The sequence below is a fragment of the Stenella coeruleoalba genome, assembly GCF_951394435.1.
Source record: "Stenella coeruleoalba genome assembly, chromosome: 8".
Classification (NCBI taxonomy): domain Eukaryota; kingdom Metazoa; phylum Chordata; class Mammalia; order Artiodactyla; family Delphinidae; genus Stenella; species Stenella coeruleoalba.
The window spans coordinates 40,571,977-40,596,411 of NC_137154.1; the positions used below are offsets into that span (position 1 = coordinate 40,571,977).

General features: G+C 39.2%; 2 protein-coding genes across 8 annotated transcripts in view; one reads left to right on the plus strand and one right to left on the minus strand.

Moving 5' to 3' along the window:
* The window catches only part of CALCB (calcitonin related polypeptide beta), a 157,601-nt gene that overhangs the window by 72,340 nt on the left and 60,826 nt on the right, over positions 1 to 24,435 (minus strand). For 6 of the 7 annotated variants that reach the window (XM_079928710.1, XM_079928704.1, XM_079928703.1 and 3 more), the window contains one exon: positions 19,568 to 19,709. The gene's annotated coding sequence lies outside the window, so the exon portion shown is untranslated. Of the gene's footprint in view, positions 1 to 19,567; positions 19,710 to 21,874; positions 21,895 to 24,435 lie in introns of those variants that run through there. The other variant, XM_079928708.1, reaches the window with a different exon arrangement.
* Positions 11,875 to 15,027, plus strand: LOC307190001 (calcitonin receptor-stimulating peptide 2-like; the record flags this gene model as incomplete). Its single annotated transcript, XM_079928725.1, is given in 4 exon segments — positions 11,875 to 11,960; positions 12,726 to 12,843; positions 12,845 to 12,858; positions 14,868 to 15,027. Coding segments are annotated over 4 exon segments (378 nt in total).

Here is a 24,435-nt window from a genome sequence, read left to right on the forward strand (position 1 = left end):
GGAGAAGAGAAAAAAATTCTTGAAGGGATAATAGTAAAGTTTTAAAATACACAAAACTAAACCATGATAATATTGAAAGAAAAATAAATCTAAAATTATAGGTGTAGATTCCAAAACTCTTCTCTCAGTAATTAGTATTAAAAGTACAGAAATCAATAGGAATATAGAAGAATTGAATGACACTATCAAAGAACTTGAACTAGTGGACATTTCTAGAAAACTACCCATCAGTAGCAGACTATATCTCCTTTTTAAGTACTCATGGAGCATTGATCAATATAGAACAGATGCTAGGCCATTAGCTAAGTCTCAACACATTTTAAAAGACTGAAATCAAAAGGGAATTAAATTAGAAATTACTAACTAAAAAGAAATCTCAAAATACCCAAATATTGGGGGATTAAATTTTATAATTCATGTAAACCTATAGCTCAAAGAATAAATCATAGGGAAAACAAGAAAATATTCTGAACTAAATCATAATTACAATGCAGCACATAAAAGTTAGAGGATTCATGTAAAGCACTCAGAGAGGTAAACAATTTGCTTCCATATTCAAATAATTAACAACTGGGAATTGAAATTTACAATAACATCAACAAATGTAAAACACTTACAGACAAACTTTTAGTGAAAACTACAAAACACTCCTGAGAAGGTCTAAAGAAGTCCCAAATAAATGAAGAGATGTATCGAGTTCATGGATTGGAATAGACAATATCACTAAGATTTTAATTCTTCCCAAGTTGATCTATAAATTCAGTGCAATGCCAATCAAACTACCAATAGAATTTTTTTCAAAATTGACAATTTAAATGGAACTGTAAAGGAGCTAGACTAGCCAAAGCCATTTTGAAGAAGATTCAGTTGGGAAGACTTACACTACCTGATTTCAAGACTTAATATAAAACTACAGTAATTATAACAGTGTGGTGATGTAGTGAAGATAATCATATAGAACAAAACAACCAAACAGATAATCCAGAAATAGACACACATATGTGGTCAACTGATTTTTGACAAAAGTTCCGGGCAATTCAATGGGAAAGTGATAATCTTTTCAACAAATGGTGCTGGAACAACTGGCCAACCATATGGTAAAAAAAGAAATCTTGATCTCAAAGATACTCAAATATTAACTTCAAGTAGAACATAGATCTAAACATAAAAACTAAAGCGATAAAATTTAACGAAAACATAGGAGAAAATCTTGCAAGCTTGGAGTAGTTGAAGATTTCTTTAAATAAGGTACAAAAAACATGAAACATTGGACTTTATAAAAACTAAAATCTACTTTTTGAAAGGCAGCATTAAAATAAAGCCATAGGCTGGCAGAAAATATTCATGATACATATATCTGACAAAGGACTAGTATCTAACATATATAGACATATAAAGAACCCTTACAATTCAATGTTAGAAAACAAAATCTCAATTAAAAAAACAGCAAAAGATTTGAAAAAACACTTTACAAAAGAAGCTATGCAAATGGCCAATAAGCACATCAGAAGTAGCTAATGTCATTAGTCATAAGGAAAATGCAAATTAAAACCATAATCAGATACAAAATCAGGAGAATGGCTAAAATTTTTAAAAATGAACAATGCCAAGTGTTTGTGAGGATGCGGAGAAAGTAAAATCCTTGTACATAGTTGGTGGGAATGTAAAATGTTATAATAATGAAATAATGGAAAATGGTTTAGCACCTTCTTGTAAAACTAAACATATACTTGCCATATGACCTAGCAACTACACTCTAAGTATTTATCCAAGAAAAATTAAAACATATTTTTACACCCAAAAAAATATATACAAGAATGTTTACAGGAGTTTTTTTTTTTAATGACAGACAAAAAATGCAAACAGTTAAATGACTATCAGTAAGTGAATGGATAAACAAAATATGGCATATTCATACAATGAACTACACTCAGCAGTAAAAAGAAACAAACTACTGATACACATAACATGGATAAGTTCCCAAAAGAAGTCAGATAAAGGAGTAGATACTGTATGGTTCCATTTATTGGAGACTCTAGAAAACGAATCTAATCTATGACAGATAGCAAATCACTGGTTGTAGGGTGTAGGAAAGAGGGATTGGCTGGGAAAGGGAAGAAAGAACTTTGGGGGTGATGGAAATGTTTTATATCTTGAATATGTTGGTGATGATACGGGTGTATACATTTGTCAAAACTCATCAAACTATATTTTTAAAATGAGTGCATTTGATTATATGTGAGTTAGACCTTAATAAAATTGAGGGGAAAATGGCAAAGGGATATATAACATCTTATTCTCAATAAAATTTCTCCTAAAATTATGTGGCACATTTTATGCAAAGCTTTGCTTTAAATACGAGTATTTCAAACTTTCTTTTAATTAAATTTTGTTTTCCTACTGGAAAGGAACATGCAGTAAAAAAAAAATGGAAAATATAGTTTCATACTTTTAGGACAGTGAAAATACTCTGTATGATATAGTGGCAAATATGTGTCGTCGTATTTTTGTCCAAACCCACAGAATGTATTAACACCAAGAGTGAACCCTAAGGTAAACTATGGACTTTGGGTGATTATGATATATCAATGTAGGTTCATCCTTGGTTAAAAAAAAAAAAGTACCTTTCTGGTGAGTGATGTTAACAATGGGGGAGGCTAGTGTGTGTGGGGGCAGACGGCTGATGAGAAATCTTTGTACCTTCCTCTCAACTTTTTTGTAAACCTAAAACTGCTCTAAAAATTAAATGTTCTAAAAAAATTAATAGAACTCTTTACCTAAGAAAAGGTACATTTTACATTTTACTCTATGTAAATTATAACTCAGTAAAAGAAATTAATGGGGAAAAAAGTATAGCTTCAATTCATAATAATTTATGATCACTTTGTTAAATAAATATCTGCAATTCAGCTATTTCTTCAGCTTATTTTTTCTATTCAATTCAAGTATGATAAATATAATACATTTAAAAGGCATGTACAGTATGATTCTAGTTTATAAAACTCTTTTTATGTATCTACTTAACCTACCACCTACGTATCCATAGTTTTGTCTGATTATGGGTATAAAGTTGTGTTTGGAATTATTCTTACCAAATGCTAAACCTTGTTATTTCTGGCCATTTTGAATAAACTGTTGCTTTCTTTGTATTCTATGTTACTTAAAATTTTTTCTTAATATACAAACAGCTCATACAGCTCAATATCAAAAAAACTAACAACCCAATCAAAAAATGGGCAGAAGACCTAAACAGACATTTCTCCAAAAGAAGGCATACAGATGGCCAAGAGGCACATGAAAAGATGCTCAACATCCCTAATTATTAGAGAAATGCAAATCAAAACTACAATGAGGTGTCACTTCACATCGGTCGGAATGGGCATCATCAAAAATTCTACGAATAATAAATACTGGAGACGGTGTGGAGAAAAGGAAACCCTCCAATACTGTTGATAGGAATGTAAATTGGCACAGCCACTATGGAAAACACTATGGAGGTTCCTTAAAAATTAAAAATAGAGTTACCATATGAGCCAGCAATTTCACTCCTGGGCATATATCCGGAAAAGACAAAAACTCTAACTTGAAAAGATACATGCACCCCAGTGTTGATAGAAGCACTATTTACAACAGCCAAGACATGGAAGCAACCTAAGCGTCCATCGACAAATGAATGGATAAAGAAGATGTGGCATATATATATATACAATGGAATATTTCTCAGCCATAAAAAATAGTGAACTAATGCCAGTTGCAGCAACATGGACGGACCTAGAGATTATCATACTAAGTGAAGTCAGGAAGAGAAAGACAAACATCATAGAATAACACATATACGTGGATTCTTAAAAATGATACAAATGAACTTATTTCCAAAACAGAAAGACTCACAGACATAGAAAACAAATTTATGGTTACCAAAGGGGAAAGGTGGAGAGGAGGGATAAATTAGGAATTTGGGATTAACATATACATGCTACTATATATAAAACAGATAAATGACAAGAACCTATTGCATAGCACAGGGAACTATATTCAATATCTTGTAATAACCTATAATGGAAAGAATCTGAAAAAGAATATATATATGTATATGAATATAAAAAGAAAAAATATATATGTATGTGAATATATTATATATACATATATGTAAGAATATATATATTATATATATCTGAATCACTTTGCTGTACACCTGAAACTCAGACAACATTGTAAATCAACTATACATCATTTTAAAAAAAAGAATAACGTAAAAAAACAATATAGAGGTTAGCCACCTCAGGTCCTGGCTCCTAAAACGGATGAGGATGATCTTATCTGCCCCTCCCCCCCCAAATACAAGGGATTACTGGCTTAGTGTGGAAAAACTACAGGTGGGTCTTTAGGCTCTCTTTCAACAAAGATTCCCCAGGGGCCTGGATCTTACAGTACTACTCAGGCTTCATGAAAACAGTTCATCAGTACTGGATTCACCCTGTTCTCAGTTAAGTGACAATCCTGAATTCTAGCCAGCTGCCCTACGAAGATACAGTATCCTCTGGGGAAGACGAAAATTAGGGCTTAATGTAATGATGGGCTCAGTTGCTCGGGGCCTCTTAACAATACTTCCAAAAACCCCTCCCTCCCTTTTCCAATCCTTTTAAGGAACATAAGCATGGATTAAAAAAAAAAAAAAAAAGAAAGAAAGAAAGTTAAACTTAAAGGAAAGATATGTTAAAACTAGAACTTGCTATTATGTAGAATGGGAGCTTAAGCCATTTTTATTTGAATATTAAATAAAAGAATGACCCCAAGAGGCCTGGGGACTTTGGGACACTTGGGTTACATTTTAAAAAACAAAAAACAAAAACAAAAACTCTTTATTAAAAAAAAAATAACCAGAACTTGTGATTGACCAGAAAGGTAAAGATATATGACCATATTTAAATAATTCTACTTAATCACATCTACAATGTTTGATGGCTCCGGAGGGCAAAATGACGTGCCAGGAATATCATTACGTCTTCCTCCAACGTACAGATATTAGAAAAGAAAACAGATGAAGTCTCTATCATTTTCTTGATTTCTTTTTTTACTTAGTTTTATAAATAATACTTCACCAGTAAGTTAATCTTCATAAGAAATGCCTCTAAATCTCTCCTGCCTGGGCTTCTCAATATTTTTCTTTAATGGACAGGAAATTAAATACCTTATTCTCAGTCACATCAGGACATGGAAGTCCCCTTTTCACAGTACAGAGATATTGCCTGACCTCTGTTTACTTTAAGGCTTAAGCAGCCAGAAACTTCTGATACATCTGATTTGGTGTCTGGGAAAGGAAAAAGAGTAGAAAAAATATTCTAAGATGGGCACTAAATGATTCCCATTACCAGCACTGATGAATTATTTATCCTGAAGCCCTATAATCCCCTGGGGGCAAGTCCATGTACATCATATCTCATCATTGTGCCCAGCACACAGTTGTGCTCAATAAATCTAATTTGACTGAGTGAATAAATACATTTCTCTCATTAAATATGGAGATTGTAGAATTGTCATTCCTGTGATTTACCCACTTTCATTTAGGACATATGTCATACCCCTACAGTGCTAAAACATCCAAGTAAAAAGAGCAAAAAACTTGACTATTTTAACTGAGAATCAAAAAAGGTCTAGAATCTGTACTGTCCAAAACAGTACCCACTAGCTATGTGGCAATTTATATTTAAATTCAATAACATTTAAAAATCAGTTGCCCAGTTGCCCTAGCCAATATCAAGTGTTCAATAACTACACGTGGCTAGTGGCTATGGCATCAGACAGCACAAGTACAGAATATTTACATCATTACAGAAAATTCAGAGTTTTGCTGGATAGAAAATTCTAGATGATTGCCTAAAATTTTTTGATTTCATTTTTATGTTCCATGCTTTTATAAATAGATCAGGAGTTCAAGACCTTTTCTAAGTATGTGGTAGAGTTCCTTGAGGGAAGTGATTTGGGAAGTAAAGATTTTCTGTAACTTGGGCTTATGAAAATGACTCCAAGATTGAAGAGAGCTTGTTAATACACACTGAAGTAGATCTAGTATTCCCTGAGGGCAGAATCCTTTTCTTGTTCATTTTTCTATTTCCAGCAGCTAAAAAATTGCACTTAGTAAAGGATGAATAATGATAAATATGTATCCTAATAAATTACACATTCTCATTCAAATACTTCACATACCTCTCATATTTGACATATTTATTTCAGATATCAGAGGTGTAGTAGATTCTGTTGCCTAGAGGATAAAGGGCTTGCCTATCAGCAGCTTTATCTTTTTATGGGATCTGTCTTCCTTCTTTTCACCTCCAGTGCAGTCTATTTCTCCTGTCTTCTATAGTACTAGGTCTCATCTAATGATGATACCATCACAGAGTTTACACTGACTGACCACATACCTTAGACTAATGACGTATATATTAGGCAACAATAAGATTTATTGTTGCCTATGGTCTGAAATGTTTGTGTCCATACACAATACCCAATGTGATGATATTAGTATGTGGAGCCTTTGGGAGATACTTAAGCCATGAGATTGGAGCCCTCATAAATGGAATTAGTGCCTTATAAAGAGGCTCCAGAGAGATCCCTATCCTCTTCCATCATGTGAGGATACAGCAACAAGACAACCATATATTTAACCAGGAAGCGAACCCCCACTTGACCATGTTGGCACCTTGATCTTGGACTTCCAGAATACAGGAATGTGAGCAATAAATTTCTGTTGATTACTAGCTAACCAGTCTGTGGTAATTTGTTACAGAAGCCCAAATGGACTAAGACACTGTCCATACTGGTATCCTTCTGAGAGTGAAAGGGCGTGGTAGTAATAGCCCCACTGGGACACTAAGCATGAGCCAAGGTCACCCAACTGGTTTTGCGGTAGAGCCTTTGGAAGGTGATTAGCCCTTGAGGGTGGAGCTCTCATGAATGGGATTAGTGCCCTTATAAAAGAGACCTTAAAGAGCTCCTTTGCCCCTCTGCCATGCGAGAAGACAGCCATCTAAGTATGAACCAGCAAGTGGGCTCTCACCAGACACCAAATCTGCCAGTACCTTAATCTTGGACTTCCCAGCCTCCAAAATGGTAAGAAATAAATTTTTGTTGTTTAAAAGCCACCCAGTCCATGGTAGTCTGTTACAGCAGCCTGAACAGACAAAGACGTAAGTGTATCTTTGTCTTTAACTTTTTGACCTCTAGATGTCAATTTTTCCTGGAATTCTAGACCACGGTTTTAATAAGATTCATTGATTAACATAAGCCATGTTTTACAATTGTTTTGGCAACAATTACGAAGGTTTATATAACAAAGGTCTATATAATAGTCCGAAATAAGGATTTCTTCACTGCCCCTCAAGCTGCCTGATGTTCCAAGGTAAGGCCTTTGGTCAGGATGTTGTCAAAATAAGTAACAGCCTAGGGTCAGGCCATTAGAAAGTTCCTATGAGAACACCATTCAGATTGGACCTTACATGAAGAAGGAGGCAGCAGCAGGAGGGAGAAGATCCAAAAAGGATGATCCTGAGGTCATCCTTGCCTGAAATCCACATCAGTAAACTCTAATCTAACCATAATATCGATCAGGAGAGGATCCTTGTTCAGATCATTTTTTAAATTTCAAAACAGATTGATTTCCATTCTGTAAATACCTCCAGTTCACTTAAATTAAGGAGCATTCCTTCTTTGGCATTCTTCCCTTGGCTACATTAGCAAAGGGGAACTTGATCCATGGCTCAAGCAGTCTAACAGCACTGATGAGATGCCTCCTCCCCCATCCTCACCTCCCATTGGGGGATAGTAAGGAGGAGTGGTCTCAAGAATCACTAAAAGTCTCTCAGAACATAAAGCTTTCCTTGTAATCATATATTATGTTCTCTCAGTGCTCAGAAAATAGAAACAGCTTCCTACATTTGCTCTTAGAGTGACAGAAAACAGTTGATAATGTTTGTCTATGGATTTGATCACAACGAGGGTGTTTTGTGAAAGATGAAGTGAAAGACTTCACTGTTTCATGGCAAGGATCCCATCTTCAGGATGCAGGGTGGGATGGGTGTCTGGAGAAATGTGAATACCCTGTCTAGGGCTCTGACATTTCTGTGTGCAGAATGGTAACACTTACAGTAGAGAAGAGTGCAGCAGTGAGAGCCTCTTTCTTGCCCTTTGAAAACCGTCCCTCCAAGACTCATCCTGAGGAGCAGCATCAGGTGAGAGTGTCTCCTGGGCTCCTTGCCAGTTCTTGGATGGCTGTGGCTCTGGCTTGGGACTTGGTGCTTGCCCCCACAGAGCTCCTGCAGTGCAGAGTGTACAACCAGCACAGATGTGCCTCCTTTGCACATTCCATTATGTGCACTCAGAGTTGTGTTTCACCACAAGGGAGGATAGTAAGAGCCTGAGGTGGGACAACCTAGTTGATCATCTCAATTACAAAATTACATATGAGAACATAAACACATTCCTGAGTAGTGATAAATAGAAAAGTGAGGGTTTTGTTCTCTACTGGATAGTCATAACCGTAAGGTACCAGAAGGCCAAAGGTAAAGTTGGTAAAGGATCATTTATGTGTTAAGATCTGAAAAGCCCTTCCAGCACTAAGAGAAAAAATACTTTCTCTCATTGATAGATGAAGTTCCATTATTAGAGATCCACTCCTTTGGTTTAAGCCTTAGCTGTGACAGGCTGAGAATATTCACAGCACTTGGCTATTATAATGAAAATGGTTTCTTCCAACTCTCCCAGTCAACTGGAAAACAAAACCACCACCCATACTTCTTTTGCATTGCCTTTGTTCCTCTATCAAAGATCAGATGATTATATTATGGGGGGTCTATTTCCAGGCTCTCTATTCTGTTCCATTGATCTATTTGTCTATTCTTTCACCAATACCACACTGTCTTGATTACTGTAGCTTTATAGTAAGTTTTAAAGTCAAGCAGCATCAATCCTCCAACTTTGTACTTCTCCTTCAAGATTGCATTGACTATTCTGGTTCTTTTGCTTCTCCTAATAAACTGTAGAATCAGAGACTTCCCTACTGTTCCAGTGGTTAAGACTGTACTTCCACTGCTGGGGGCATGGGTTTGATCCTTGGTCGGAGAACTAAGATCCCACATGCCGCATGGCACAGCCAAAAATAAACTGTAGAATCAATTTGTCAACTTTCATAAAATAACTTGCTGGGATTTAATTGGGACTGCATTGAATCTGTAGATCAACTAAGTTGGGAAGAGCTGACATCTTGACAATATTGAGTCTTCCTCTCAATGAACATGGAATATTTCTCCATTTATTAGCTATTATTTGATTTCTTTCATTAGTTTTGTAGTTCTCCTTATACAGATCTTGTACATATTCTGTTAGCTTTATACCTATTTCATTTTGGGTGGTGCTAATGTAACCAGTATTATGTTTTTAATTTCAAATCCCACTTGTCCATTGTTGGTATATAGGAAAAAAATTGACTTCTGTATGTTAACTTTGTATTTTGCAACCTTGCTATAATCACTTATTAGCTCCAGGAGGAGATTTTTTTTGTTTCTTTTGGGTGTTTTTTTGTTTTGTCTTTCATTCCAACCTGTATACCTTTTATCTCCTTTTCTTACCTTATTACACTAGCAAGGACTTCCAGTATGACTCTGAAAAGGAGTAGTAAAACAGGGCATTGTTGTACCTGATCTTAGTGGGAAAGCTTCGAGTCTGTCACCATTAAGTATAAAGCTACTGCAGGGTTTTTGTAGTCTTTATCAAGTTGAGGAAGTTCCCCTCTATTGCTAGTTTTCTGAGTTTTTATCATAAATGGGTGTTGGATTTTGTCAAATACCTTTTCTGCATCTATTAATACTATCATGTGATTTTTCTTTTTTAGTCTGTTAGTGTGATGGATTACATTGATTTTTCCCACACTTCCTTAAAGGCAGTGTCTGAATGCAATTTTTTTCCAATTAGATATCTCATGTGAGAATTGGAAGGCAGAGTCAGAGAGTTCTATCTTCCTGCTCTTCTGTTTTCTGCTGGCAAGCAGTCAAGAAGCCAGGGGTTCGACAGCAGCATCCCTGGGTCCAGGATGTCACTGGTGTTGAAAGGTAGTTGTGGCAGCACAGGGCAGCGTCCTGATCCCTGAATCACAGGCTCCATGGGGCTTTTTTCATGCCTACAGTTCAAGTGTGTGGACTTCTCAGTCTCCACCTTTTGGTTATGGTAAATGTAGCATCTTCTGGAACTATACACATTATTTTTTAACATCTAGTTCCTGTATGAAATGCCTTTCTGCTTAAAATATCTAGAGTAGCTTCTGTGTACTTCTAAAACTGACCAGGGACCATCACAGATGTGGATAAGCATGCTTACTGAAGAGAATGGATGAAGCAGTGTGAGGGAATAAAATTCCTCATGAGGGCATGAGCTGTAAAACATAGGGAGAAAACAAGGCACCAGCCCCATTTTATATTTGACTGAAAGGTGGCTTCCTTGAAGACTGCTTCTTCCAGAAGCACTTACCAGCAGCTCAGGCTGGCGTTCCTCTCAAAATTAAAATACAATAAGCATTATCAATGTCTCCCAACTAACCTCCAAGTAAATCTCATTGCCATCACACAATGTCCTTCAGTTGTTCTTTTTTCTTCTATACCCACCTCCTTCACCCCTCCCACCCCCATTTTAATAAAATAAAAGAATAAGGCTGGAAGGTGCCTCACAGCTATTTTAGTTTACTTACTACTTTCTAGACTTATAAAGAGGCCAAATCAGTAGAATGACTTTCCTAATATAAGCTATACATGATCTAATGACCACCTATGTTCCAACATTACCCCATACCTAGTAGGACTGTAGAGAAGTAAAATAAATGCCAGAGGGTTACTCTAGACATTTCATGATTCAGGGTCTCTGTCCACTTCTGTCTAGGTCTTTTCATCACACAATTTGTGTTACTCCGCGATTCATCCCAGGATCCTTCCACAGGTAACACCGCATGGTTTCAGTCTGGGGACTCTCTGCTCCACTCTCCCCTCACTGAGGCGGGCTCCAGTCTCTCTGTCTCCTTCGGCACACGTGCTTAGGTCAATTTCGGGATGCTGGAGCTCCCCAGGCACCACCCACAGAGCAGGACGCAGGAATGGCTTTGTGCGGACAGTGCGCTCATGGATCACATCCCTCGCCTAATGGTCCGTGGGAAATGGGTTCGGAACTTGGGCCAGCACAAGCGGATGGCAAACAGATGCAGTGACTGAGGGGCAGGTAACGGTTAAACGCAAGCCCCAGTGGCAGGTTCTGGGAGCTTTTTTCCCCCATTTAAATCCTGGGTTCCAAATTAAGACTCTGCCAGCTTGCTTCTCATAGGGTATTCTTTGCCAAAGGCACTCTTTGAAGCAGCTGAGCAGTAGAATTTGGTTCTTCAGTTTCTCAGGGATTCCAACCACAGAGATATGTCCTCCCTACCCACCTCCCCCAACCAGGTATGAGCAAAAGCCCCACACCAGGAGGACAGCTCTGGGTTGCACAGTGGGAAAAGCTGTGGTGACAGGTACTCGGAGTCTGTCCTCCAGGAGTCCTGGCCAACAGGTTGTATGTGAAAATGTGTGGGGTGACAGGGAGGGGGCTACGGAGTGAGACCTCCTCACCCAGTTGTCCCACTAGGTTTCTTTGCTAAGCCAAGCATGCTACAGGCTTACTGGATCTTACAGCAGTCCACTTGGCGGAGAAGGAAATGATGGTGAAGGGAAGTGACATGTCCAACCTGAAGTCAGGATGCCAGGGAGTTAGAGTCAGAGACAGAATCAGAGCCTCGGTCTGTGGGCTCACAGAACTTGAACTGCTGCAGGTGGTGATGCCATTTTTCCCTTGCAGAAAGGTGCCATGGGCTTCTGGAAGTTGCCCCCGTTCCTGGTCCTCAGCATTCTGGTCCTGAACCAGGCAGGTACGCTCCAGGCAGCGCCATTCAGGTGAGACAGCCCTGCCAGGAGCACTCTCACCTCCTATGGCCCCTGGAATCATACAGTTCTGTGTTCTCAGTTGTGCTTGTGCTGAATCTTTAGCAACTGGCTAAAGGTGGGTGGAGGTGGGGGGATGGGTGGTGGTAATGTACAAATGTACACTTATATATAAGTTTATCATAAAAAGATGTGTAGCACACAGTTTACAAATAGACATAACATATACAGTACTAGTTATTATAAATATCATATTAACTCATTGAACCTCACAACATACTTTTGTTGCTTTTTATCAAACACTTTTACCTTTAGCAAAGCTATTTACTAACTTAACCATAATTTGAGAAATGGATTTCATCCTAGTCTGCTAACTACTTGGCCAATAAATTTGTTATTAAATCTGATATGTGATCTATTCATCTAATTTCTCATCCTCATTCAAATTATATTTATTAAACTGAAACCATTTGCAGATTCAAATTACCATTATCATTTAATTTTTAATAATGGCTGCATTTAAAACACTAAGCTCAAAAAATTCCTGAAAATCTAACCATCAGTTGCCAGCAAACCATTTCTTTGAGGTCACACCAGAGCCTAACTCCTGGTGAAGCAGCATTTTGGGAGAGACAATGGCCTCATTTCTTCCGTTGGCAGTTGGGGCAGCCACATCCTCAGGGGAAGATACAGAAACCAGGAAACCTGGCTGCTAATCCTGGGGGTGGGGGTAGGCAGGGACTCAGAGTCAGGATTGTGCTTGCTCCCCTTCCCTAGGTGGGCCTTGGAGAATGGCTTTGATCCCGCTACACTCACCAATAAGGAAATGCGCCTCCTACTGGCTGCAATGATGAACGATTATGTGCAGATGAAGGCCTGTGAGCTGAAGCAAGAGACAGGAGGGCTTCAGGTTAAGGCTCTGCCCTCTGCTCAGCACTTACCCTCTCCCCTGGCTTACCAGGAAGATGTATCCTGACAGGTACGAGAGAACATAGCTGGATAGGCAGCCAGCAAGCAGTCACTGTTCACCTTGGCCTGGGGCCCACCTCTCCTACAGGCTCCACTGAAGACAGAGGTCATTTGAAGGAACTATGGTTGCACCACACGTACAAAGATCCCTTTCTAAAAGCAGTGGGGGAAGCTGTGGAACTCCTCACTCCGGAAATTGTCTGGCAGTACTGAGGACACCTCCCAGCACTGGAGGAGTTTAGCCTCGTAAAGCCAGGGAATGAATCCCATGTATCTCAGGGGATTTTATAAATCTAGCCCCTCCTTGTTAACCTGCACATGATATTCTTTCACACCTGCAAGGCATCTTCATTGCACATTTGCAAGGTGAAGCCAGAGCCCTTACAAAGGATGTTGTCAGGTAGCACAGTGTCTGAGGTAGGTCCTGGGCCTTTAGATGTGTAGAATCTGTGGAGATGTGCATGTTCTCACTGGACCAGACACCCTTCCCCAGCCTCACCTCCCTGTGCACCCTGAGCTTGGAGCTCACACCAGCTCCTGACCTGGCCGTACCTGGGCAGAGGTATGTGCTGCACCTGTATCTGCCCTAAGAACCTCTCTGCAGAGCAAGAAGGACTGAGCAGCATGTGGAATGCCAGAAAAGGTCACCCCTTCCCCCCGCAGCCCTTCCCCACACTGCCCTGGCTCAGTGAACCTCTGTGTTCTCCTAATGGAGGATGCGTGAGCCGCCCCCATTCCTGCCCCTCTGCTTTTGCTCCAGGTGCCCTCTCCCTATTCTAACCTTCTGCATGACTGCCTGCAGGGGCAGCCCTGGTGCATGGTATTGTCTAGCCTGACTTTTCCCTGTAGCCTGGACAGGTCCAGAACTAAGCAGTGTTAACAATCTGAGCACCTGTGTCCTGGGCACATACACATAGGACCTCAACAAGTTTTACACATTCCCCTTAACTAAAACTGGGGTCAGAATGCCTGGCAAGAAATGGGTCATGGCCAGGGTATTGGAGAAAGACCATGACCCCTCATATTGGCATGCCTCAAGGTGCCTACTCAACCTCTTCCTCTCCTTTCTAATTCCTTTGTTCCTGTAACTTGATGCATGTGGTCTTCTCTGGTTGCTCTTTGGGCTAGTATCAGTGGCATTCTTTGTGGCAGTGGATGTCTGGAACATCAGATGGGAGGAGGGAGAGCAGGCCAGAGAGAATCATTCAGGAAGAGATCAGGAGAGAGAGGGCAGCCCTGTAAGTACCTGCGGATTTCACAGCAGAGCTTCTCAGTCCTGCTTCTGAACATACCTTTCATTGGGGGAATAATAGTATATTTCTAAAAACCCCTGAGCTGTGGTGGTTATTGCTCTGGCCACATCCCACACTTCATGGATACAGGGACCTGTCCGGCAAGTAGCTTTAGCCCCGGGTAGCTGGAGTCAGGGCATAGTGGGTGGTCCCTGTGAACAACCTCAGGTAGTGAAAACAGGAGCACTAAGCACCTCTGAGACTTGATGCTGCAAACTCGCTTCCTCTTCCAGGAGGACAGGGGAATTTTCCTTTTCCTAAGGAGGACTCAGTACCTTGTGAATGGGATGCATCTTCTAGACAATCTTTAAGAATGAGGTTGGATATGGCACCATAATCTCTCTAGTCACCTAAGCCTTGGTTAAGCTTTCGTTTACTTGTACAGAAAAGACTGGCTGCTATAGTTCTGTGTTCCATGGCTTGTTGCCCAGAGCACGTTTGGGTTTTCTGACACCCTTGGAAACGTCTATGGGGAGTGATTGTGGCACTTTCCCTAATGCCCTATGTTTGTCTGTGGTGATTCCGTGTTTAGGAAAAATATTTAAAGTTCATTGGTGCCTCTCGGAGCAGTAATTTTACCATGTTGGTCCCATGGGGTAGCACCTGCCCTCAGCCTCTCACTGACAGGCCTTTTCTTTTTCTCTATCCTGCAAATCAGCATCACTGCCCAGAAGAGATCCTGTAACACTGCGACCTGTGTGACCCATAAGATGGCGGGCTGGCTGAGCAGGTCTGAGAATGTGGTTAAGAACAGCTTCACGCCCACCAATGTGGGCTCCAAAGCCTTTGGCTGGCACCGCAGCGACCTTCAGGCCTGAGCAGTGAAATGACTCCAGGAAGAAGACAACTGCCCTAGTACCTCAGACGGCAGGGCAGATGGCTGGGTATTGCAGGAGTGCAGGCAACAGTCTGACCCTCCCTGGTCCTGTATTGTAAAAAAGTCCACAGTGAAGGTGCCAACCACAGTGTCTGGAGAAAGAACAGAGTCCCAATAGCTAGAACACCTAGAATTTGGGTTCATTTCTGCTTTTATTCAGTGCCTCCAAGTGACTCTGAGATCATCTGCCAGGAAATATAGATCCTACTCATTTAAAACACAGTTCCCTACAGTTATAATTGTGATTATTCTAGTTTTTTAGTTTGAAAGGCAAAGACCCTACCCTTTCGGAGTATTCCCTACAATGTCATGTACATCTGGATTCAGAGCATAGACTTGGGTTCAAATACTGTGTTTGTCCTCTACTAACTATATGACCATGGACCTGACCCTCTCTGAGCCTGTTTCCCCATATTAACTTGAAAGCAACAATAAGTACCTACCTGTATCATTAAGATAAAAAGTAATTGAGATAATACATGACAAGAGCCTTGCTGTTAATAAGTAATAATATTCTAGTTCTTACTTTTTTTTTCTCCTAGGTCACCAAGGAGCTGAACTCCATTTCTTTTAATTTGCAATGAAAGCAACTTATTGAAAAGAAATATCATGGAAGACACACATATATGCATGCCTCTTGATATTGAAAACACTCCTTTTTGCTTGAAATAAACTAAAGATAAATGCAGAATCAAATCATTGTAATTACCCAATGTGCAACTTTTTTATAGTTGATTCTGTATTCTATAAATATGATGCATGTCTCACTGGCTTATCTGGTAGAAAATCTGGGCCCTGTCAGCTAACCTGTTGGCTGCCCTGCTAAACCTCAGGGGCACATGAAATCGCTGCCTTGTGGGTGTCTGGAGATGCCTAGTAATGCTGAGCCTCAATGGAACTCTCTCTTTAAAGAAATGTTCTCATTTGTGCACTTCATCAAGATAAAAAGTATATTTTCGATACAGTTAAAAGGAGTTCCTGCTGTTATTTATGTTGTTTTTCCCATGAGAACCTCAGGGACCTGTGACACTTTGTTGACCAGGCTGGCTCAAATGAGGCAGTGATACCATGTTTGGGGTGGATCCTCGGTATCCTGTATCCTCAGTGTCTAGTGAAACACCTTTACTGGAATTAGAACCCTGTGCATCTCAAAGAGATATTCACATTTATTTTCAGAGAGTGCCCTGGTCCCCAGCCCCAGAAGTTATCTGTTCTCTTCTCCTTGACTCAGGTTTGCCCTTACCCATCCCTGCCTTTCCTCCCAGCAGCACCCCTTCATACACCCCATAGCCTGAAAAGCCCGTTAGAACAACGGCTCACAGTTTGAAAGGGAATCACACACTGGCAGAGCTGGAAAGATAATCAGATGCCATCTAATCCAACTTTTTTACTCTCTGTTGTGCAGAGAAGAAAAGTACATTGCTCAGGTCCTGCAATAAGTTTAACAGAGACATTCCTATATTTAACAAATAATCATTGAGTGTCTGCTATATGCTTGACCTTATTTGAGCTCCAGGACTAGAGCAATGAGCAGAACAGACAAAACCCCCTGCATTCATGGAGCTTATATTCTAACTGGGGGAGATTGAGGTGATACATGCTGTAGAATCGGAGATGGTCGGTATTGGAAGGAATCTGGGATGTCATAGGGTCTAAAGGCTTATTAGATACAGAAATTTCCCAGCGTCAACATCCCTGGCATTTGCTGGAAATGCCGGTGAGAAACTGCTGACTGTAACTTCTAAGATGACTCAGCAGCAAGTTTCACTGGTGGGCAGTCAGTTAAGAGGGTTTTTTTAATTAGAAAAGTCATCTACTACCTACTGATTCTAGTTATTTCCTCAGAAACGCATAGAATTATGACCCTTGCTCCCATTCATTCTTTACTCATCACAGTAGTACATAAAGCAGATCAGACCATATCTCCCTTAGGTACAGAATACTCCATTGAGTCCCCATCTCACAGAGTAAACACTTGGGGCATTGCAGTGGCTTCTTAATAAACTCCACTTGGTCAGAGGATATGTATTAAAATTTATTTCCAAATTCAATTTGCTTGTGATTTATTTAGGATTTTGTACTACCTTTGTTAAGTCTAGAATTGGGGCTATGCCAATGGTATCAAATGAGTTGGCAAACTTGAAATTTTTCTGTTTTAAATCAGTGCAAATAGTGTGAAAACTATCTCTGCCTTAAGCTGGATGTAATTCACCTGTAAAAGTTTCTCACAGAGTTCTTTTTGTAACATAGTTCCTTGCAAGGTTTTCAATTTTTTCAAGATTATTCAACTCTACTTTTTTATTTTATTCTGTATATTCTTGATTTATATACATTTCTGTGAAACTTTAATTTTAAAATTTTTACATGCATTAGCAAATCGCACTTTTTCATTATAATTTACATTTTTCATATTTGAGGTTATATCTTCTTTTTCATTCTGGATGTAGTGTACCTGTACCTGGTAGTCTAACAGGTACCACATAACCTGACCCTATATATTTCTCAGATCTCCTGACAACTGACCCATTGCTTGCTCCACTCCCATCTTCCTCTGGGTCTTTGCAGTTACTATTTTCTCTGCCTAGCATGCTATTCCCTCAATGTTTGCGTGACTGACTCACTCCCTTTCTTTCAGAATTCTGCTGAAACATCACCTTCTCAGAAAAGGCTTTCCTGTATGCTTATATATGAAATGGCTCTGATCACTGTCTACCCACCTTATTCAGCTTTATTTTATCCATATAGAACTTACCATTATTTTATCCACATGGAACATATTACCATCTAAAATGTTACATATTTAGTGGGGTTTTTTGGTCTATGTACTTCCACTAGCACGTAACTCTATGAAGGAAGTTATATGGATATTTACCTATATCCCTGGAGCACAGAAAAATTTCTAGAACATGGTAGCCCTTCAATAAATATGTTGAGTTAATAAATAAATTATAAAACTCTATGAACTTCTGACCTATTTCCCTCTGAGTTCATCTTTAACATGAACTCAGAGGAAAATAAGCATCATGTTTTGAGAAGTAAAGTTGTCATTTTTAAAATCATCTTTAATTTTTCTTTTGCTATCTACTCTTAACTCAAAAGTTATTTAGTAGAGAAATTTCAAATTTAAAATAGATTTTAAAATTACATTTCAGTTATTTAGTTCCAGGTTTTTTGCACTGAGGTTTGATAAAGTGATCTCTACAATTTTTTGCTTGGGAAATTTAGTTAAATTTTCTTTGAGGCATATTATATGGTCCGTTCTCACAAATGTTATAAAAATAACAGAAAATAAAGTACTTTCCCTGAGCTAAAAACTTTTATATAAGTATCTATCTATGTATATATCTATGCATATATAATTAAAAGATTAATAACATTATTCTTATATATTATTTTTGCCTGGGTAGTTGATCTTGCAAAGACTAAGAGAGGGCAGTAAAGTTTCCAAGTGCTATTTTTGTCTCTGTGAATTAGACCCTTGTATTTCTAAAAACATTTAATTTTACATATTATAAAGGGTTATTTTTTACTTTTAAAATCTACTTTCATAAGGTATAAATTATATAATATAAAATTATATAGATGAATTATATTTCCATGAGTTTTGCTGAAAGTATACCATAAAATCTATGTAACCATCACAGCAATAGAAGGTATGGAATATTTCCATCATCTCAGAATGTTCCTCATGCCACTTTGAAGTCAATATCCTCCAAACCCCTGCCTCTCATAATCACTGATGTAATTTATATCACTGTGAATTCATTTTTCGATAGATATATGCTATGTACTGTTTTTTATCTAGCTCCTTTCACTCAGCATCTTGTTTGGGAGATTTATTTATACTGTTGCATATATCATTATGTAGTTATCTGGGAAACTAATTGGATATTAATTGAGTATTAATTCTCAAGGATTGTAGAGGAGGGGTTAAGTAGTATTCCATTGCATACTAAAATCTGTTGGACAGACAGATGCATTACTTTCAGTTTTGGTTATTATGCATGACACTCTTATGAACATTCATGTATAAATATTTCTGGGAACAGCTGAAGCCATTTCTCTTGGATAAATAGCTAAAAGTTGTATGGTAAATGTCTGTTATGACTAAACTGACTCTGCCAGTTTACAAATGGCTCTGCCATTTTACACTCCCAGCATAAACGTCAGATCATTTAACTTGCTGCACACAACCTTGACAATGTTTGGTATTTTCAGCCTTTATAATTTTGGCCATTCTTATGATACTGTAGCAGATTCTAATTGTGAGTTTTAATTTTTATCTCCTTAATAACTACTGATAATTGAATATCCTCTCATATGCTTATTGGCCATTTGTTTATATTCTTTCATGAAGTTCCTGTTCCACTATTTTTCCCATTTTCAATTGGACACCTTATCTTCTTACTATGTAGTTGTAAAAGATCTTAATATATTCTAGATACAAGTCCTGCTTCCTTTGGGGGCACTATTTCACTTACCTGCTCACGTTTCTCTCCCTCTTGAATCACTTCTTCTGTGGGAAGTCAGATGCCATGAAACGAGGCTGTTCAAGCAGGCTATGGAGGAGTCTGTGTGTCAAGGAATGCAGGTCTCTGACCAATAGCCATGAAGAATGGAGGCCTGTCAACAACCAAATGAGTGAGTTTAGAAGTGGATTCTCTAGCTCCCTTTGAGCCTGGATATGACTGTAGGCATAGCTGAGAGCTGGACAACAACCTCAAGAGAGACCCCGAGCTAGAACCACTCAGCTGAGCCTGTCCCAGAGAACCTACTCTCAGAAACTGTATGTGATATTAAGTTTTTGTTCTTCAGAGCTGCTAAGTTTTGAGATAATTTGCTACACAGCAATAGATAACTAATATCCATCCAAACCATGATAACTTTAGTGCTTTCCCTGGAAAACACATTCATGGGAAGTTGGTTAGATGAGCAGACCTGAATTCAAGTTGGAAGTCACAGTTCCCAGAAAGGATGCAGTCAGATTTCTTTCCCCTGGTTCCCAAGCCCAGATCATATTAGGTGCAATGGCATAAGAGGCTTCCACTCCAAACAAAATTAAGTCCTGTTCCTCCTCATTATTGAGTGCTTTTTACCAGAGCCTCTCTCTCTGAGCTCTCAATGCTCTCCATCCTGTAGCTACTCTTTCACATCATTCTTTCTGCCTCTAAGATTCTCATGGTGGGAAGAAACCATTAAGATCGTGTAGCACAACCCTCATGCTTGAATTACTCTGTAACACCCCGAAGTGGTCTACTAGCTTACTTTCGAAATTTTGATGTCACAATCTCCTGATATAGCTCATTCTATCTTTGGATCATTCTGACTCTTAGAAAATTCCTCCAATAGTGAGCAGAATTCACTTTCTTTCCTCTCCTCCTTCACTGGGTTCTCAAGAAATTCATTCTTGGGCAAAATATCCAGGGAGAATTAGCTATGAGTGAGACTACACTTCTGAAGGTATTAATCGTTGGGGATTTAAAGTAAATCATATTTTCTTTACTATGAAGTCCCTAGTTGGATTTAGCCATCTCATTAGCTAGATTCATTCTAGACAATTACCTATTCATTCTCAAGAATGTATCTGGGGTAGGGGAGAAGGCTCTGCAATTATTTGGGTCCTCAGATGTTTCTACTCTTGGTGAAACTTTTCTGGATACACCTGTAGCAGCTGCTGCACATAAACGATTGGTAGAGCTAAGAAACGTTTTGCCCTTGTCTCTTGTAGGGCCCTGACCCAAGAGCTATAAATCTGGGCCTCATCTCTCCTACTCAGGCTTGCCAGGACCATGACGAGATTAATTGTTTCCATAAAGAGGGGTACTCTAGAGGCTTCCTGGAGAGCCTGGCTAAACTGTGGATCTAGGAAGGTTGTAGGAGTGGTTTCTTGCCATCGTAAAGAGAGTCAACAATCTGCCAGGTCCTGTATAAAACCCTTAAGATAGTCCACAAAGCTACAAATGATGTGAAACCTGACTATTGTTCCAGCCTCATTTCTTACCATGCTCTCCCTCCCACTTTAGTTCCAATTACACTGGTATTCTTTCAATTTGTCAGAACCTGCATGTTCTTCCTACACGGGGCCTTTCCACATTCTGTTTCTTTGTTCTATAGTCCTTATATCTTCTCTATTCCCAGGTAACTCTATCTTTCAGATTTCAGCTAAGGCTTCCTCATGGAAGCCTTCCCAGATGACCACTCCCAGAGTCTAGGTTACATTCCTTTCCTATCTGATTTCAAAGATTGGATATACCTTTCTTTCAGCTCACTATTTCAGGTTTAGTTTATACATTCAGATTTATTATTTTATTAATATCTATTTCCTCTTAGACTGAGAGTCCCATCCACACAGGAACCACATCTGTTTTGCTTTGTTGTAGCACTTAACGTGGTGTCAGGTATAGTAAGTCTTTGCAGCATTTAGGAAAGAAGCAATTAGAACCCATTGTGTTAAATGCTATCTTTGGAGTAGGCACAGGGGGACTATATAGTCTAACCTGGTCTAGATTTTTAAAAACTTCCCTGAGGATGTGATATCATATCACATCTCTAAAAATGAACAGGATTCTGTCAAGTGAACAAAGAAACTAGAGAAATAAGAGGTAAGAAGAGCCTGAGTAAGTCGGTCAATCATTGGATCCAAGTCAAGTCAATTACTTCCCCTCTGCCAATGAGAACTATCAGTCTTCTATCCAGGCACAGAAAGTTATTGAAAGTCTCATGAAGGATGGCAGATTTAAAACTGGAAGAAAAATGAGCTTGTAAGGTGGCAGTTGTATGGCACATACCATCACAGAGCCTCACCAAGGAAGACCAGCTTTGCTAGGGAGCTGTACCCTTGATCACTGATGACTCGGTTTCTGGAGATGGCAGAATGTCCAGGAGCCACAGCTGAGGATTCCAGAGCTGAGAATAGGTGATGCCAGATCAGGCAGGATCACTAAGGCTATTCTTCTTTTAGTCTTGTGAAGGTTGGGCCTAGGGCATGACCTGGGAATGCAAAGGCAATTCTACAAAACCCTAGCAAAACCAGAAAGCAGTATCACATACACCTGACTTGGGAAGCTCCAAAGGAATGCTGGGCCTGTCTATAGGTCATGTGGAATCAGCTGAAGTGGCTGCATTTCTATACACTAACAGCAAACTTCTCTATCCACTTCTCTATCCTTGGCTCCTGCCGAAATAGCTGAGGGACAATGCTCTTAAGTCTCCTAGAGACTTTCTGACTTGATTGTGTCAACTGGAAAAAAAAAAGCACAACCTAAAAGTTGAGAATTATGTTTTATTTGGCAGAACTGCTAAGGACTTAACGTCTAGAAGGCAGCCTTTCAGATATCTCTGAGGGACTGCTCCAAAGAGATAAGGGAGGAGCTGACATATAATAGCTTTTTCTTAGCAGAAAACATAGGCAGAACACCCTCTGATATAAATCGCAGCAAGATCTTTTTGGATCCACCTCCTAGAGTAATGAAAATTAAAAAAAATAAATAAACAAATGGGACCTAATTAAACTTAAAAACTCCTGCACAGCAAAGGAAACCATAAACAAAACGAAATGACAACCCACAGAAAGGGAAAAAATATTTGCAAACAAAGCGACCGACAGAGGATTAATCTCCAAAATAAACAAACAGCTCATGCAGCTCAATATCAAAAAAGCAAACAACCCAATCCAAAATGGGCAGAAGACCTAAATAGACATTTCTCCAAAGAAGACATACAGATGGCCAAGAAGCACATGGAAAGATGTTCAACATCACTAATTATTAGAGAAACGCAAATCAAAACTACAATGAGGTATCACCTCACACCGGTCAGAATGGCCATCATCAAAAAATCTATAAACAATAAATGCTGGAGAGGGTGTGGAGAAAAGGGAGCCCTCCTACACTGTTGGTGGGAATGTAAATTGGTACAGCCACTATGGAGAACAGTATGGAGGTTCCTTTAAAAACTAAAAATAGAGCTACCATATGATCCAGCAATCCCATTCCTGGGCATATATCTAGAGAAAACCATAATTCAAAAAGATACATGTACCCCAGTGTTCACTGCAGCACTATTTACAATAGCCAGGAGATGGAAGCAACTTAAGTGTTCATCAACGGAGGAATGGATAAAGAAGAGGTAGTACATATATACAGTGGAATATTATTCAGCCATTAAAAAGAAAAATAATGCCATTTGCAGCAACATGCATGGACCTAGAGATTGCATATTGAGTGAAGTAAGCCGGACAGAGAAAGACAATATCATACAATAGCACTTATATGTGGAATCTAAAACATGGTACAAATGAACCTATTTGCAAAACAGAAATAGTCACAGATGTAGAAAACAAACTTATGGTTACCAAAGGGGAAAGGGGGGAAGGGATAAATTGGGAGATTGGGGTTGACATACACACACTACTATATATAAAATATATAACTAATAAGAACCTACTGTATAGCACAGGGAAATCTACTCAATAATCTGTAATGACCTATACGGAAACAGAATCTAAAAAAGACTGGGTATATGTATTATGTATAACTGATTCACTTTGCCGTACAGCAGAAACTAACACAACATTGTAAATCAACTATACTCCAATAAAAATTAATTTTAAAAAATAGGAGTTTTGGGGGCTTCCCTGGTGGCACAGTGGTTAAGAATCCACCTGCCAATGCAGGGGACAAGGGTTCGAGCCCTGGTCCGGGAAGATCCCACATGTCATGGAGCAACTAAGCCTGCGTGCCACAACTACTGAAGCCCGCACGCCTAGAGCCGGTGCTCCGCAACAAGAGAAGCCACCGCAATAGAAGCCCGCTCACCACAACAAAGAGTAGCCCCCACTCACCACAACTAGAGAAAGCCCATGAGCAGCAATGAAGACCCAACACAGCCAAAAATAAAATAATTTATTTTTAAAAATAGGAGTTTTTGCAACAAAACCAGGTAGTCAGAACATCAAAAGAACATCAAAAGTCAGAACATCAAAAAATAGGAGTTTTTGCAACAAAACCAGGTAGTCAGAACATCAAACAAGTCAGCTCAAGTTAATGAATTTAGCTCTTTTCTAGTATGGGAAGACGCAAGAGTCCGGGCTCACTGAAATCATTCATTTGATATGCATCTTAGTTACCTAGGGCCAGCATCCTGCTTTTCTCCATCCTGAATCTCCTCAGGATGCACAGGTGCAACTGCAGTGGCTGATGGCTTGTTGGCCCCAACATCCTTTGCTTACTGATATGATGGGTGACATTCTTCATCCACAATTGAAAAGATCTGTAAGGTGCACTCTGAATCTCTTGAAAGAATCCTGAGTGTGGCTGAATACTCTGACTTTTGATCTTTATGACATTTT